Genomic DNA, 18,072 nt, shown 5'->3' with positions numbered 1-18,072 from the left:
AAACTGCATCCTTCGAATACTCAATTGCCAGGAGGAACAATGTCAAAGGGAAGTTCCATGAAATATGGGACTACTTTTATTTGTATATTAAAGGATGGTTGCATTAACAATTTGTAATTGGTAATACATTACAGATATAATCACTATTGTCAACAACAGAATGTGGAGGGGTGTTGTCCATTGGGGTTTTTCTTTTTTGACTGCTAGTTGTTTTGTTTTGGGTTTTTTTGTTTGTTTTTCTTGTCTCTTTCTTTTGTGTAAGTCATGTGTATTTTGTATGCTTTATTGTAAAATCATTAAAAAACTTTGATGACAAAAAAAATAAAAAATAAACCATGCAAACCCTAACAGTACATTTTAACAGCGGGAGACCAACGGCGAGCGTCGCTTGAATTTCATTGGCTATCGCCCAATCACCCACTGTCGCCCAAAAGATGAATTATTTTTATCTTTTCGGCCGACGTTCCTCCGCCCACGTTTCGACCATCGCCTGTTCCCCTGCTATCGCCTCTATCGCCGGTAGTCTCCGGGTCCCATTGACTAATAATGCACTTCCGGAAAATTCGTCTGGCTGTCGCCCGCTGTTAAAACGTACTGTTACACACCTATCTACTTCATTGTATGACAAATACCGAAAATAGCTGATATACAAGCTTGCAATGCACTGCTCTTCTTTTTCTTTCTTTCTTTATTTTCCCACACAAATTGGGACACCAGGGATAATGTGGTTAATGCAACGCAATCCAGTTACAACAATAAAAGGTCACCAGACACTTAATTTATTCCACGGATTTAGCACAAAGGAGACAGTTGCATACCTGGTGTCTGCAGAGGAAGGGTTGTACTTGGCTGGGGCTGGGAAGCACTCTGGCCTGCTTCGCGGTGTACGTGCTTAAGCTCTCCTCGCCCAGATCCAAAAGGCTAGCGAGGCCCTGGATCAAGGCCCTGGAACTCTGCTGCAGCTGGGCTCTCTCCTTGGGAGACTCTCTCACATGATGGATACTTGACACATACTGTCAGGAAGCGAAAACAAAATACTTCATGTGTATAATGGGTGGTTTTCTACTTTGTACAGTATGTCATTCTTATTGTTATTCGCATAACCTGGGTTACACTAACGTCAGCTCCTATCAAGGCAAAACTTAAGGAAAAGATTATTTAAAAGATGCACGTGCGCACACGCACGCACGCACGCACGCACGCACGCACGCACGCACACACACACGCTCGCTCGCCACGTGATGGTTGCTTTGCTTACCTCCGAATTAGGGCTTTCCTTTATGGCTTTCATTAAATCTGTCTGTCCGAGGTCCATGTGTTCAAAAACACACACCTGTCTCTTCACGTGCTCCAGTCCAGCCTGCATGAAGAACATGTCCTGAATGTAAAATGCCTTTCTGTGTTGGTTTAGATGCTGTATATTGTGGGTTATGTAATGTAATGTATTGTAATGTAATAAATATGTTTTCTTTACAAAATGTAATGTGAAATGACAATGGAATTCCAACTTAATTATTATTTAATGAAATTGCACACAATAAATGGGCCTGCAACAGAGAGATTTTGGATTTGATTTTGGTTTACACATTTGAAGCATACTTTACAATGAACATAAAAAATGAATTTCTAAAATTGTTTATTATTATTATAAATCTTACAGCTCTACCGAAGTTAGTGGATGTGGAAACAGTTGGTACTCAAGCTTTGTTTATAAATAAAGGCCCAATAAAGTTTTGTTAGCCAAAGATCAATCCCAGTCCAATATGGGAAAAAACTCATCCAGAAGAACAATACTAGCTGTCTATTGATGAGCTGATCTACAAGCTGACAACAGATCACAGCGTGACGCCTTGTGAGCTTGTAGGCCAGCTATTACATTCCTGGACCACCTGTAATTATGATGATTATGAATGTATGATGATTACAGGTTGAGAAGAGACTCAGTGTTGTAGTTCCTATACCTGATATGGGTGTGTGAGGCCCAGGTGTAGTTCCTATATCTGATATTGGTGTGTGAGGCCCAGGTGTATGTAGTTCCTATACCTGATATGGGTGTGTGAGGCCCAGGTGTAGTTCCTATACCTGATATGGGTGTGTGAGGCCCAGGTGTAGTTCCTATACCTGATATGGGTGTGTGAGGCCCAGGTGTAGTTCCTATACCTGATATGGGTGTGTGAGGCCCAGGTGTAGTTCCTATACCTGATATTGGTGTGTGAGGCCCAGGTGTAGTTCCTATACCTGATATGGGTGTGTGAGGCCCAGGTGTAGTTCCTATACCTGATATGGGTGTGTGAGGCCCAGGTGTAGTTCCTATACCTGATATTGGTGTGTGAGGCCCAGGTGTAGTTACTATACCTGATATGGGTGTGTGAGGCCCAGGTGTAGTTCCTATACCTGATATGGGTGTGTGAGGCCCAGGTGTAGTTCCTATACCTGATATGGGTGTGTGAGGCCCAGGTGTAGTTCCTATACCTGATATTGGTGTGTGAGGCCCAGGTGTAGTTCCTATACCTGATATTGGTGTGTGAGGCCCAGGTGTAGTTCCTATACCTGATATTGGTGTGTGAGGCCCAGGTGTAGTTCCTATACCTGATATTGGTGTGTGAGGCCCAGGTGTAGTTCCTATACCTGATATGGGTGTGTGAGGCCCAGGTGTAGTTCCTATACCTGATATGGGTGTGTGAGGCCCAGGTGTGTGTGGAGGTTGTAGTTCCTATACCTGATATGGGTGTGTGAGGCCCAGTTGTGTGTGAAGGTTGTAGTTCCTATACCTGATATGGGTGTGTGAGGCCCATGTGTAGTTCCTATACCTGATATGGGTGTGTGAGGCCCAGGTGTAGTTCCTATACCTGATATGGGTGTGTGAGGCCCAGGTGTGTTGTAGTTCCTATACCTGATATGGGTGTGTGAGGCCCAGGTGTGTTGTAGTTCCTATACCTGATATGGGTGTGTGAGGCCCAGGTGTAGTTCCTATACCTGATATGGGTGTGTGAGGCCCGGGTGTGTTGTAGTTCCTATACCTGATATGGGTGTGTGAGGCCCAGGTGTGTGTGGAGGTTGTAGTTCCTATACCTGATATGGGTGTGTGAGGCCCGGGTGTGTTGTAGTTCCTATACCTGATATGGGTGTGTGAGGCCCGGGTGTGTTGTAGTTCCTATACCTGATATGGGTGTGTGAGGCCCAGGTGTGTGTGGAGGTTGTAGTTCCTATACCTGATATGGGTGTGTGAGGCCCAGCTGTGTGTGGAGGTTGTAGTTCCTATACCTGATATGGGTGTGTGAGGCCCAGCTGTGTGTGGAGGTTGTAGTTCCTATACCTGATATGGGTGTGTGAGGCCCAGCTGTGTGTGGAGGTTGTAGTTCCTATACCTGATATGGGTGTGTGAGGCCCAGCTGTGTGTGGAGGTTGTAGTTCCTATACCTGATATGGGTGTGTGAGGCCCAGCTGTGTGTGGGGGTGTTGTAGTTCCTATACCTGATATGGGTGTGTGAGGCCCAGCTGTGTGTGGGGGTGTTGTAGTTCCTATACCTGATATGGGTGTGTGAGGCCCAGCTGTGTGTGGGGGTGTTGTAGTTCCTATACCTGATATGGGTGTGTGAGGCCCAGCTGTGTGTGGGGGTGTTGTAGTTCCTATACCTGATATGGGTGTGTGAGGCCCAGCTGGGTGTTGTAGTTCCTATACCTGATATGGGTGTGTGAGGCCCAGCTGGGTGTTGTAGTTCCTATACCTGATATGGGTGTGTGAGGCCCAGCTGTGTGTGGAGGTGCTTCCTATACCTGATATGGGTGTGTGAGGCCCAGCTGTGTGTGGAGGTTGTAGTTCCTATACCTGATATGGGTGTGTGAGGCCCAGCTGTGTGTGGAGGTTGTAGTTCCTATACCTGATATGGGTGCGTGAGGCCCAGCTGTGTGTGGAGGTTGTAGTTCCTATACCTGATATGGGTGCGTGAGGCCCAGCTGTGTGTGGAGGTTGTAGTTCCTATACCTGATATGGGTGTGTGAGGCCCAGCTGTGTGTGGAGGTGCTTCCTATACCTGATATGGGTGTGTGAGGCCCAGCTGTGTGTGGAGGTGCTTCCTATACCTGATATGGGTGCGTGAGGCCCAGCTGTGTGTGGAGGTGCTTCCTATACCTGATATGGGTGCGTGAGGCCCAGCTGTGTGTGGAGGTGCTTCCTATACCTGATATGGGTGTGTGAGGCCCAGCTGTGTGTGGAGGTGCTTCCGGGAGGAGTTGAGCACCGCCTGGGCTGTGTGGAGACATTGTTGAAGGCAGCTCAAACAACGCAGGCCGTCTGGCTCCTCTGCCAACACGCTAGGTCTGATCTCTGTCTCCACTCTGCCCAGGGTTTCACCCAGTGTTTCAAGCTCCGTCCACAAACACTTTGGGGAAAGTAGGACAAGAGGCGAAAGAAGAAGAAGAAACGTCAACTAACTGTCCTGTTGATGTTTCATGATTTATTCCTTTATTGAATTACTTAAACCGAACGCTATCCGAAGAACTCGCCAGTTTACCAACTCGCCGCGATTTAGTGCATTTTAGTTTTACTTCACCTTCATTTAAATTGCATTGAATTGAGAGAGAGAGAGAGAGAGGATAGTTGTTTAGAGTTAACATTAGAGAAAGTAGGAATGCTAAAAGTTTAAACACCAAAGTACCGAAACAATGTAATTCATTAGTAAACAATTCCTGAAATGGTACGCCTACTTACAGTATCATTGGTATTCACATACTCACCTTTTTTATCATCATCTACAGTAGCTGACCATTTAATTGAACAAAATAATTTGATCACTTTGGAAATGAACTATAACATCTGTGAGTTTGACATATAACACTGATGAAGACAGCATGTTAGCATAACGATGAAGACATTGATGAAGACAGCATGTTAGCATAGCATACAACGATGAAGACATTGATGAAGAATGTTCGCCGCGGCGACTTCATGGTAAACTGGCGAGTTCTCCGGTATTCAACCGAACATATTTGACTGATGTCGCAATGCTAGTAGATCAGCTATTTTCGATGAATGTTTACCCCAGAATAGGGATGAATGTATACCCCAGAATAGGGATGAATGTATACCCCAGAATAGGGATGAATGTATACCCCAGAATAGGGATGAATGTATACCCCAGAATAGGGATGAATGTATACCCCAGAATAGGGATGAATGTATACCCCAGAATAGGGATGAATGTATACCCCAGAATAGGGATGAATGTATACCCCAGAATAGGGATGAATGTATACCCCAGAATAGGGATGAATGTATACCCCAGAATAGGGATGAATGTATACCCCAGAATAGGGATGAATGTATACCCCAGAATAGGGATGAATGTATACCCCAGAATAGGGATGAATGTATACCCCAGAATAGGGATGAATGTATACCCCAGAATAGGGATGAATGTATACCCCAGAATAGGGATGAATGTATACCCCAGAATAGGGATGAATGTATACCCCAGAATAGGGATGAATGTATACCCCAGAATAGGGATGAATGTATACCCCAGAATAGGGATGAATGTATACCCCAGAATAGGGATGAATGTATACCCCAGAATAGGGATGAATGTATACCCCAGAATAGGGATGAATGTATACCCCAGAATAGGGATGAATGTTTACCCCAGAATAGGGATGAATGTATACCCCAGAATAGGGATGAATGTATACCCCAGAATAGGGATGAATGTATACCCCAGAATAGGGATGAATGTATACCCCAGAATAGGGATGAATGTATACCCCAGAATAGGGATGAATGTATACCCCAGAATAGGGATGAATGTATACCCCAGAATAGGGATGAATGTATACCCCAGAATAGGGATGAATGTATACCCCAGAATAGGGATGAATGTATACCCCAGAATAGGGATGAATGTATACCCCAGAATAGGGATGAATGTATACCCCAGAATAGGGATGAATGTATACCCCAGAATAGGGATGAATGTATACCCCAGAATAGGGATGAATGTATACCCCAGAATAGGGATGAATGTATACCCCAGAATAGGGATGAATGTATACCCCAGAATAGGGATGAATGTATACCCCAGAATAGGGATGAATGTATACCCCAGAATAGGGATGAATGTATACCCCAGAATAGGGATGAATGTATACCCCAGAATAGGGATGAATGTATACCCCAGAATAGGGATGAATGTATACCCCAGAATAGGGATGAATGTATACCCCAGAATAGGGATGAATGTATACCCCAGAATAGGGATGAATGTATACCCCAGAATAGGGATGAATGTATACCCCAGAATAGGGATGAATGTATACCCCAGAATAGGGATGAATGTATACCCCAGAATAGGGATGAATGTATACCCCAGAATAGGGATGAATGTATACCCCAGAATAGGGATGAATGTGTACCCCAGAATAGGGATGCAATAGTTATGTGGTGAAGTGGCTCCAAGTGAAGTCCAGGCATGAGCAAGGATCAAACAAACACATACTGTAAGATAACCTCCCATAACACAAACAGGGTATCTATATTACAACACACCATAAGACACGCCAAAGACACTTCATGAATCCTAGACTGCAGAAGAACCAGTGACAGGAATGGATAAATAAAAGCAAAACACAAGCTGGAACCGAGTTCTATCCCCTAGGTTTTTGGGAGCTCTTCCTCGCGCACTTCACGCATTCCTCCCCCCCTCACGACGCACAACATCCTTCATGTGCCTCACGTGAGAACCTCCTCCATGATGTCTACTAAAATATCTTACATGAAACGAAACTACAAGACGCACTTTGTTATTAACCTTGCAGATTCATACTGTAGGTGATATTCTGTTGTACAAATAAACACTAAACAATTGCTGCAGGAATACAGGCGAGGTACATGGACCAGCTCAGTGGCCTTGTGGTTAGTAGCTGAGACTGGGAGGTCGGGGTTCGATACCCGGCCGGCGGGACAAGTCATAGGCTCCTGGCCTCATGGCTCGACAAGGCACATGGACACATGCTTCGTTTACGCGTGATATTATTCTACGTCCGAGCATAGACATGGAAACGCCGATAATTAATACACGATAATCAACACTAACACTTTATTTAGAACACACCCAAATCAAATCATATTACGGCGTACGTGTTCAATCAATTATTCAATCGAAACAAACCGCATAAACAATATTAGTTTGCCTCTTCTAAAGTTAAAAGTTAGTTACAAGCTATGGCTGCATTCTGTCGCATGTGCCAAGCTGTCATTCTCTGACAGTCAAGACGGGCAGTGTCGGTAGGCCAATCAGAGGCAGGCGGGGCGTTACCAATTACCATGTCTATATGCTCGGACGTAGAATAGAATCCCGCTTGGTTTACCTCCTGCTGCAGTGATCTCAGCTGGTAGTCATGGGGCGCAACAGCGCCCCCCACAGGAGTCAGCAGGAAGTCTGTGATCCTGTCCAGACAGAGCAGCACCCTGCGCAGAGCCAGGTACACCTCCTTCTCCCCCGGACCATGGGAACTGTCTGCACCGCTGACCTATAGGATGTTCCACACATGGGATATTATTGCTGCTATTGCTATAAACAACTTCACTTGTGTGTGTTTTTAACTGCTGGATAAACATACAGCATTAAGCAATAAATTAAGCAAGTCTGTTTAGATGGAAGTAGCTGGGTACTTGACTCAGCTCCTTTACAAGCACGGCGTTTAGACGTGGGCTTCGGGAGTTCATTAAAAATTAACCATGGTATGAATGGCCTCTTACAGTGAATAGCTTTTGAATAGCACAGTTATTATGAGAAAACAGCTACACAAGGAGAGATATTAAAGGGGCATTCCACTCATTTTCAACATTTTACTATATCATTAACATGGTGAATCACATCTTGATGATGTCATCAAGATGTGATTCACCATGTTAATGCTCTACTAAGGTATATTAATCACTTACAATTTACAATTTAGGCATTTAGCAGACGCTCTTAATCCAGAGCGACTTACATTAGGCAAGAACAAGTATGGGAATACATCACATATATAAAATGCATTTATCAAGAAACATGCGTAAGCTAAGAACGTAATTAGGACATATCTATATAATGACCTACTTGTTGTTAACTAGTTGTACGAACGCTTGTTTTCTATTGATGTATTGTTTATTGGATCTTGTTTAGTCGATACACTTAATTGTTTTAGCTCATGCTCATTTGATTTAGCTATTTTGTCTCATCTGTTTAAGGAAATAGGTAGCTGATATATTGCACTTTTACCTTAGCGCTAGGTATACTCTTGGTTGCTTGTTTTTGCAGAAAATGCACTAAAGACTTCTGGTGATTAGTAGTTTTTGTTCCCTACCTATGTTGAATACACTTATTGTAAGTCGCTTTGGATAAAAGCGTCTGCTAAATGACTGTAATGTAATGTAATGTCACTATACATATTAACTATACATATATACTATGCATATGTACTATGATGTGCTATGACTACATACAATGCAATTATTGTGCTGATTGTCACTTAGATTGAAGGAATCTGGGGTTAAAGTATCCACAGGGTGGCCATACTCACAGCCCCACACACACACACACACACACACACACACACACACACACACACACACACACACACACACACACACACACACACACACACACACACACACACACACACACACACACACACACACACACACACACACACACACACACACACACACACACACACACACACACACACACACACACACACACACACACACACACACACACACGATACCTCCGTTTCCATGCTGTGTATTAGTAGCTTTAAGGAGGCAGTGGCGTCCTGTGCCTCGTGGAGAACAGCAGCACCAGAACCAATCATCTCCATCTCCTTCTCTGACCCCTAAACAACACCACAGGAGGGAAGATACGGTAGGCATAGGATCCAAAAGAAAGCACGCACATCTCCAGAAATTCTACAGATGCTGAACAAAAATATAAGTACAATGAAAAGGAAAGGTTGAAACATTGGCAAATCATTTTCATGTGTTCTGGAGTTGCCCTTCTGTGGTTCCATTTTGGAGAAGTGTCCACAGTGTCCTGGAAGCAGTTTTTGGTGTTGACATTCCTTTTGATTTTAAAACCATGTATCTTGCAGATCTGGAGGGACTTCAATTTGTAAAGCAGGATCAGTATCTATTGAGGGTATTGCTGGTGGCATCCAAAAAAGCCTTAACAAAAAAGTGGCTTACAAATGTAATACCAACTATAAATGAATGGATTGATTTAATCTATAGTATATTTATTATGGAGAGAATTACATTCAGCTTCAGAGGTCAAGTTGAAGTCTTCACAGATAACTGGTTTAGATGGATTGCTCATGTTTCTACCATAAGACCTGATTTTGTATAGTTTCAGTTAAACCTGTTTAACCTGTATATGCACCTGTTTGAGGTACTTATGTATTATGAATGATCATCGATAGAGAAGAGAGGCAGACATCTCCCCTTGTGTGTATTGTACGTATATTGTCTTGTTTTGTTTTCGGTTGTATGTATTGTCAATTGTCAGTCGTTTCGTTTTCATGTATGTTTGATTAAAATTCAATAAAACGTAAATTGAAAAAAAAAGAAAAGGAAAGGTTGTCCGCACACTGTGTATCTGCTCCCAGGAAACTTTATTTTGGTAACAACGTTTCGACCCTTACGGGTCATCGGGTACCTGACGAAGACCCGTAAGGGTCGAAACGTTGTACCTAAACAAACCTAGACAATATACGGTAGGCATTCATTCACACACGCACAAATACGAGGAGGGAGGACAGAATATAGTAGTAAAGTAAGAAAAAACAAAAGAGCCTTTTGACCAAAGATGTGACTAATCATGCATCCCTTGCTATCAATGGCTTGTTTACATAGTCAGCTCAAGTCCCCGGGACTTGTTTGTGTTATCTTTTTAGCCCAAATGTTCCTGTACTTCATCTTTGACTAAAAAAGCATTCGATCAATCAATCAAACTCATGCCCGAGTTTGAAGCATCGTTCCACGTTAGAGTTCGACCATTGTTTCATGATTTCATGTTAGAGTTTGAAGCTCAAACTCCCTACCTCTCCTGTGGAGATGAACATGGCTTCATCGTCATGCTCCTCCTGAACCTTTCTCAGAGTTGCCAGTTTCTGAGAGAAGTGGCCATAGAGTTGACTCCATCTAGAGAAACACAAGTGTGGACATGTATGTAAATGGTAAATGGTGCATTTATATAGCACCTTTATCCAAGGCGCTTTACATAGATTGTGCATTACATTCACCCATTCACACACACATTCATACACCGATGGCGGCGGAAACAGTGCAAGGCACCAACCAGCACATCAAGAGCAATTAGGGGTTCAGTGTCTTGCTCAAGGACACTTCAACACTAACTCTGGGGGAGCCCGGGTTCGAACTGGCAACCTTGCGGTTACCATCCAGCCACTCTACCCATGAGCCACCGCCGCTCTGATGTGTGCTGTGCAGCAGCTATACGCTGTGTGCTCAAAATCAAAACATAATTATCAGGACTTGCTTGTGGCACTAAAAGCTTGGCCTCTTACCTGCTGTGTGTCTCTGTGGTGTCCTGTTTCTCCCCTGAGCCAGCATGCCTGGCAGTGAGGTCCTGACGTTCACTCTGTTCATTCAGCATGCACTGGGCCTCCTGGGTGGAGCGAGGGATTAACGCATTAAGACCTATACAAATGATTTTTTGTTGCAGAACAAGTCTCAAAAACATTTCGCTGCTTGTAATTGTGTAAGTCAGTGATAAACAAAACCTTGAAAATCTTGATTCTTGGTTCATTCTGAGCCATACAGTTATCGATATTGTTATTCAAAGACAAGCCTAGTAAACTATTATTATTGGAGAAAACAATTATATTCATGCTTGTGATGTATGAAGGCATTGTGGATTACTGCAATTTTGGTTAAAAACCAAAATGGTGTTGTGACTTCATGACAAAGGTCAACTGTGGGTCTTCAGACTATACAACAGTTGAGAAACACTGTGTGTGCGTGTGTGCGTGCGTGCGTGCGTGCGTTTTTGTGTCTGTGTGTATTTTAGCAAAGCCCTTGCACATGTTTGTTTGTCTGACACAAGAGGTTTTTCCTGTCTGTCAAGCACTCACCGCCTGGCCTTGCAGCGGTGCTGTGGACACAGTGAGAGGCTCGTCCCTGCCCACTGACACCTCTTCAGTCTGGTTGAGAGAAGTTGCAGGAAAAAAAAACTGTTGACTCAACTGAAGTTAAAGGCATTTGGGAGTGTATACATGCCGCTGCTGCGCGTGCGCGTGCGCGTGCGCGCGCGCGTGCGTGTGTGTGTGTGTGTGTGTGTGTGTGCATGTGTGTGTGTTTCATCAATGTCAGGAGGTTCCAGTTTGCTGCCATTATAACTCTTCTGGGTTTCCGACCAAAATGGCCCAGTCAGTCACACTCTGCAGTGACTATTATATTGAATAAATGCGACAGATTTAGACTATGACTCAATCACTGGAGCAGACAGTGGACAAATAACCTCCCAGCAAGCACGGCCAGGACCTGGACGAATTAGTGACGTATTGATTGGGGCCAGATCAAGTCAAACCAAGACTAGTCAGATCTGGCTCAGAATATCACCTGATTTCAACCGACATAAATTCTGCTCAGTAAGATGGACCTCCCTGGATGAATCAGAGAGTCCGATCGAGGCCAGATCAAGTTATGTCATATCATAACTAGTCAGATATCTGGCCCAGAATAAGCTTTATTATTCTACTGGTGAAGACGTCCTGGAAATGACGTAAAGATCATCCCCATATGGGCTGTGATCTGGCCTAGTCCTGAACGTCACCAGAGTTACCAGAGGACGTCGTCATAACGTCATCATGAGGTAATTTGGCTTGCTGGGCTGTAGCTGATGTTTTATCCAGGCATTGTAAGTGTAGTAGTCACTACTACTACAGTAGGCTGCCAAATTACATACACTACTAAGTAGTGTATGTAATTTGGCAGCCTACTGTATTGGTATGATGTCTATGATGTCTATTCAATTAATATCACAGACATAAGTATAGTACAAATAATTCAAGGGTACAGAGATAAAGTGAGCAGTATGAATAATCTAATAACCTTCCACTGTACCTTGGCCTCTGAGAGTGGTTGTAGTTCAGACATGCTCTCACTTTCCCCATGGCACTGGGCATCTGGAACACGTGTCTCACTCTCCACGGACTCATCTTGATCCCTCAGTGTGTCCTCTGGGTCCTAACATAGAAATAAAACAGCTATCACACACAAAACACACCTTCTATGATAGTACAGTATGCAGGGAGACATACTGTACAGAGGAAGAGAGAAAGAGATCCTTGCAAAAGCTTATCCCAAGCTAACCTTTCCTATGTGGATACTGTACTCAGTGTACTGTATGTAGGCCAACTATTACTGACGGCAAAATGCGTGTGTGTGTGCGTGCGCGTGCGCGCGTGCGTGCGTGCGTGCGTGCGTGCGTGCGTGCGTGCGTGCGTGCGTGCGTGCGTGCGTGCGTGTCATATTTAAGGCAGCTGTGTGTGGCTGATGTCAGGTGCCGTAACCTCACATTCATCACCCAGTTTCTGAGCATGAAATTGAAAGTTTCATTCCAAAACACTAAGCTAATCTTTTGAGAGGAAACAAGTTTCTCATCTGCATGCCAGTTCTGTCCTGTGTTTTAGCCTTCATGTTCTCTTTACCTCTGGGATACTGCATGTTAGTGTGTCCTCAGAGGACAGTGAGTGAGGACTGTCTTCATCCTTCTGTTCGTCCTCTTCCTCAGCATCACACACCTCAAAACCACCCTGCATTAGTAATAGTTAGCAACGATTCAACACTGGTTTAGTCAGTAGTACACAGTCAAATCCAGTACTCATTCATCAATTTGTAACTGAATGTTACCTTATTCTGGGTCCAGGATTTTACAATGTAGCAGAAAGCAACAAAGAAAAAGAGCCAAGAAGAGAAAAACAGGCAATTGCAGTAAGTATTGGATTAAAGGATATTTGTTTTGACACAATGTTTTTATAGTAGGACTATCTATACAAAGGCCTAAGTAGGCCTACAGTATCTGTGTTTTTCAAACAAAATTGTTCCTTTAATCAACACTTAAAAAATTCATCTAAAATCTAAATCAGCATGAGTCGATGAGCAGTCAGTTACTGAGATACTGTAATGTGGTACAGTATAGCCAATTGAAAATTAAAATAATTGTGAATGAATGCAAAAAAAAGATAACAAGACTGTTCATGAATTGTAAGGAGGGTCTTGAGTTGACCTGGTACTGTAGGTGCTATAATTGGGCAAGGTTTGGATTTGCATCACATTCATGATGTTGTATCTCTGGGTCCCACTCTGTGCCAGGCATGCTCAATCAATAAGAGCTGGAATGGAGACACCACTCACATGGCTCACAAAGAAAGCAAATTGTTTAGTACACTGTTCTCTGATAGGCAGAGAAAATACATCCATGTACTCTATGTCTTGGAGTGAATGAATAGAAGGAATCTAGATGTCACAGGCTCACAGCACAGCATTAATTTAAAGTAAAAAGAAATGGAGTCACATACCGGTAGTTCAGTGAAAACACAAACTTGTCATGATTCAAACAGTAACAAAACATGTAAGCTGTTGATCGTCGCTGGTTTGGTATAACATGGGTCAATGTTACCTGGGAGGAGCTGCCATGCGGGGGTCTCTGCAGCTGGTCTGTGTCTCCTCCAGACATGTTGGACGTCACATCCTCACTGAACAACATCTCCTCCAACGTCTCGTTCTCTTGCCTCGCGTTCACCTGTCATCCACATCAAACACGCCAACGGAGAGGCAGGAACGATGTCGTCAGAGAACAGAGTAAAAACATTTCTAACGTTTTTAACCTGGGTCAAAATAATTTGTGACACTCCTGTGTCTGCAGTACGGACAAATAATAACACATCTGACTACTTTCCGCTCCATAGGTCCTGCAGACAGGGCTGTGGTCTCTCCCCATACCTGTTCGACTTAGCGATTGAACCTCTCGCCATAGCTATCCGGGCAGATGATGACATTGCTGGTATCTCCAGAGGGGGCAGAATTCATAAAGTTTCGTTATATGCAGACGACTTACTCCTGTATATATCCAACCCAGCAGAGTCGATACCAAAAGTCCTGCTCACTCTGAACCATTTTGGTCACTTGTCCGGCTACAAATTAAATTACTCAAAGAGCTTACTCTTCCCAATAGCCCACGCTGACGGAGATTATTCTCGTTTTCCATTCAAACTTGAAACCAAGGTGTTCACCTACCTAGGGGTGAAAGTCACACACACAATGGATGAACTATATAGTCATAATTTCAAAACATTGATCGAACGAACAACACAGGACTTTAAAAAATGGTCGACACTACCGATCTCGCTAGCTGGCCGTATTAATATAGTTAAAATGACGATTCTACCTAGGTTTCTCTATCTCTTCCAAATGATCCCTATATTCATAACAAAGAAAACATTTAAACAAATAGATAGGTTAATCTCATCTTTCATCTGGAACAATTCGAACCCCAGGATGAAAAAAATGTACTTGGAGGTCCCTAGGGAAGCTGGGGGACTCGGCTTACCAAATTTCCTCTGGTACTATTGGGCTGCAAATATTGTAAAATGTTTACATTGGAGATATACATATGACTATGAAGAGGGACCAGATTGGGTCCATATGGAGTTGTTGTCCAATCCTTTGCCAATACTCACCTCTCCGTTACCATCTGGCCGTACCATACAATCTACAAACCCGGTTGTTAGAGCCTCACTCAGAATATGGTTACAGTTCCGAAAGCACTTTGGCTTTCATGCGGCTTAAACCAGCTCAGCATGTTCATTTCCTTTGAAACACTTAATGCAGATCATAATATACCCAGATCTCATTTCTTTAGGTTTCTTCAAATTCGCAGTTTTACTCAGAAAAAGCTTCCTTCATACCCCTACTTACCACCCAAGAATCAATTGGACATTATATTGGAATTTAGCCCCATTGCGAAAAAACGTGTGTCTGTGATTTATGATTTGATACGAGATCTAAAACCAGTAACCTGGGACAAGGCAAAAGCTGCCTGGGAGAGAGATCTGGGTGTAGAGCTCCCTGAGGAGATGTGGGAGGACAGTCTACTATGTATTCACACCTCTTCAATGTGCATACGCCATGGTTTAATTCAATTTAAGATACTACATCGGCTTCACTATTCAGGGGATAAGCTGGCCAGGGTCTTTAACATGCCAGACCCTGGATGCCCAAGATGCAGCCAGACCCCAGCCTCGTTAGGCCACATGTTTTGGATGTGTCCTTCCCTCACTACCTACTGGAAGCGGATATTTGACGTATTCTCTCATATGTGTGGAACAGTGGTAACACCTTCTTTCCACACCGCCATTTTTGGCATAGTCCCCCCAGACTGTACACTCACATCTCCGCAAGCAAATGCCTTGGCATTTGCATCCCTATTAGCCCGTAGACTAATCCTCCTCAATTGGAAGTCGGATAAGGCACCTTCCTTTCAACAATGGCTGAAAGAAGTTCTATCATTCCTGCCTCTGGAGAAGCTCAGGTATAGAGTGGACAGAGCCCAAAAAAACTTTGTCCTGGCTTGGAGTGCCTTTGTGGAGTTTGTTGAGGACTTTCCATTTCAGTGAACTGTAATCCGGACTGTGTCTGACTGTCCCTGTCTTGACTCTTTTTTATCTATGATTGTCCGCTGCTTTGTCCCACCACTTTGTTTTTGTTTTTGTTTTGTTTTTAGCCTAGGGGGGGAGGGGGGAGGGGGGGGGGGTTGTATATGTTTGTGTGTTTTGTGTTTTCTTGCATACATGTGTGTTGTCATGTGAAGAAATGTAAAAATAAAGTTTACAAAAAAAAAAAAACATTTCTAAAACCGAGATCTGATTTGACCTGCACATCATGCGGAGTGGATAATTCTTCATATAGGTTGTCAGAAAACCATCCAGTTGACTGATTTAGTGCAGTGTTTCCTAATCTGTGGGCTGACTGCGGCAAAATAACTGGCAAAACACTACGATTATAATGAGGATTTCCTTATAATTTGTATTGTCCTAGTGATACTACAGTATGTTGGCTCCAAGCCGGAACACAATCGACGGACGGATAATTAATATAAAAATGCTTGGAAGATCGTCGTTAGATCTTTGGGTCGCAAACACTTTCATGTGGCCCGGCAGAAAACAAGGTTCTGGGTTCGATTCCCCCTGGGGACGCTGTGGGCACTGGGGGCGTGTTTCCCTCCTCCGCGTCATCAGTGCCCATACCCGAGGTGGGGTTGGCAAAAGGGCCTTTCTGTGTGGAGTTTGCATGTTCTCCCCGGGGCGGCGGTGGCGGCTCAGGGGCAGAGTGCCTGGATGGTAACCGCAAGGTTGCCAGTTCAAACCCGGGCTCCCCCAGAGTTACTGTCGAAGTGTCCTTGAGCAAGACACTGAACCCCTAATTGCTCCCGATGTGCTAGTTGGTGCCTTGCATGGTTTCCGCTGCCATCGGTGTATGAATGTGTGTGTGAATGGGTGAATATTATTTATTAGCGCCTTGGATAAAGGCGCTATATAAATGCACCATTTACCATTTACCATTTGTCCCCTAGGGTAGGTACTGGGAACTGGTCGGAATAACGTGATCCTTTCACGCTCTACGTCCGGCCGGGGAAACTCCCCCCTGCCAGGTGAAAAGAAGCAGCTTGGACTCCTCATGCATAGAAGGAAGCATGAGGTCAGTCCGCTGCCCACCCAGGTTGGCAGAGGAAGTGTAGCGCCCAGGATTACATTAGATAATTGACTGGGTGAAAAAATGGGTTGCAAAATTGTGGGATAAAAAAAGAAAAAGAAAACAAGGTTCTATGGTATCACATCTATACCTCCAGCAGTGCAGCGTGTTGCTGGGCCAGTTGCTCCAGCTCCTGGAGGGGCTCCAGCAGCAGCTGGGCTCTGGGGAACACAGACAGACTGCTCTCTGCTCCCTGGGGGAGTCCCAGTTCTCTTCTGCACCTCTCCATCTCCTCTAAGGTCCTGTGCATGGACTGCAGATTGGCCAGGATCACCTGTGGGTGAAAAGCTTGTGTTGAGTGAAGGGAGGGAGGCAGTGTAGGAGAGACAGACAGTAGGAAGGTCGAGTGGGAAAAAATAGTGTAGGAGAGACAGACATTAGGAAAGCTTGAGAGACAGACTGTGTAGGAGAGACAGATAGTAGTGACATCTTCTGGTGGTATTCAAACAGGACAGCAAGATCATGTGTGTTTCTGGAGGTGAGAGTCTTAATCAATTCCCCACCAGGAACTTGAACTTCACCACAAAGTAATGACATTCTCCTTTAATTGGATCATTATTTGATCAAACAGTTGCAAAACCACTTGAAAACAGCCGTGTTAAAACATGAATGCTACCGTCGACTCTCACCTGCAGATTACAAAGGTGCTCCTCCGGTGGCAAGCTAGAGCTGTCCATAGAAGAGAAAATGGCTTGGATCTTTGAGACGTTCTTCTCCATGGCCTTGAGCTCGGTCTCCATGGCATTCACCTCCTGAAAGAAGTGAACGGTTTAGAGAGAGAGTTGCTGAACGAACCCCTTGTCATTGCTAAGGAGGTTTGTTAGAGCAGTGGGTTCCCAAGGTGCGGTCCGGGGACCCCTAGGGGTCCTTGAGAGAGTTCCAGGGGGTCCCCAGCCAAATGATAGTTAGGAACCAAATGGACCTGTACACTCTGAGTTAAATTAAATTTGATTTTACAATATATGAATAGACAGACAGAGAACATTTAACCCATTTAGACCTGGGAACGATTCTACAAAATCCTGACAGTTTTCTGAAAAAAACATGTTTCTATGTCAGTCGTTCAGAAACATTTTCATGTCAAGGACCCCCAAAATTATATGTAATTGGCCTCCGACCCCCATCTGAAAATATGTAGTTCCAGGAATCCCTCAGAGAAGCAAAGATTTGAGTTAAAAACGTTCGCTCTGACAGAATATATATTCAAAGATTTGTGCCGCATTTTCACGATTTTTCAATAGCTAAAGTATAACATAATGCTT

General features: G+C 44.0%; 1 protein-coding gene across 1 annotated transcript in view; it reads right to left on the bottom strand.

Annotated features, from left to right (window-relative positions):
• LOC306940570 (nesprin-2-like) overlaps positions 1-18,072 on the bottom strand; it is a 161,129-nt gene that overhangs the window by 91,304 nt on the left and 51,753 nt on the right. The window contains exons 36-48 of the mRNA XM_079525668.1: positions 17,440-17,562; positions 16,902-17,084; positions 13,680-13,802; positions 12,709-12,813; positions 12,122-12,244; positions 11,131-11,199; positions 10,564-10,664; positions 10,078-10,177; positions 8,767-8,874; positions 7,363-7,524; positions 4,182-4,382; positions 1,259-1,360; positions 819-1,013 (exon numbers count right to left, since the gene is read on the bottom strand). Of these exons, the coding sequence (XP_079381794.1) occupies positions 819-1,013; positions 1,259-1,360; positions 4,182-4,382; positions 7,363-7,524; positions 8,767-8,874; positions 10,078-10,177; positions 10,564-10,664; positions 11,131-11,199; positions 12,122-12,244; positions 12,709-12,813; positions 13,680-13,802; positions 16,902-17,084; positions 17,440-17,562 (1,695 nt within the window). The remainder of the gene's footprint in view (positions 1-818; positions 1,014-1,258; positions 1,361-4,181; positions 4,383-7,362; positions 7,525-8,766; positions 8,875-10,077; positions 10,178-10,563; positions 10,665-11,130; positions 11,200-12,121; positions 12,245-12,708; positions 12,814-13,679; positions 13,803-16,901; positions 17,085-17,439; positions 17,563-18,072) is intronic.

This window comes from Electrona antarctica, assembly GCF_951216825.1.
Source record: "Electrona antarctica genome assembly, chromosome: 17".
In the NCBI taxonomy this organism is placed as follows: domain Eukaryota; kingdom Metazoa; phylum Chordata; class Actinopteri; order Myctophiformes; family Myctophidae; genus Electrona; species Electrona antarctica.
The sequence above is the reverse complement of the archived record's forward strand: the minus strand, read 5'-3'. Positions and strand labels throughout refer to the sequence as shown.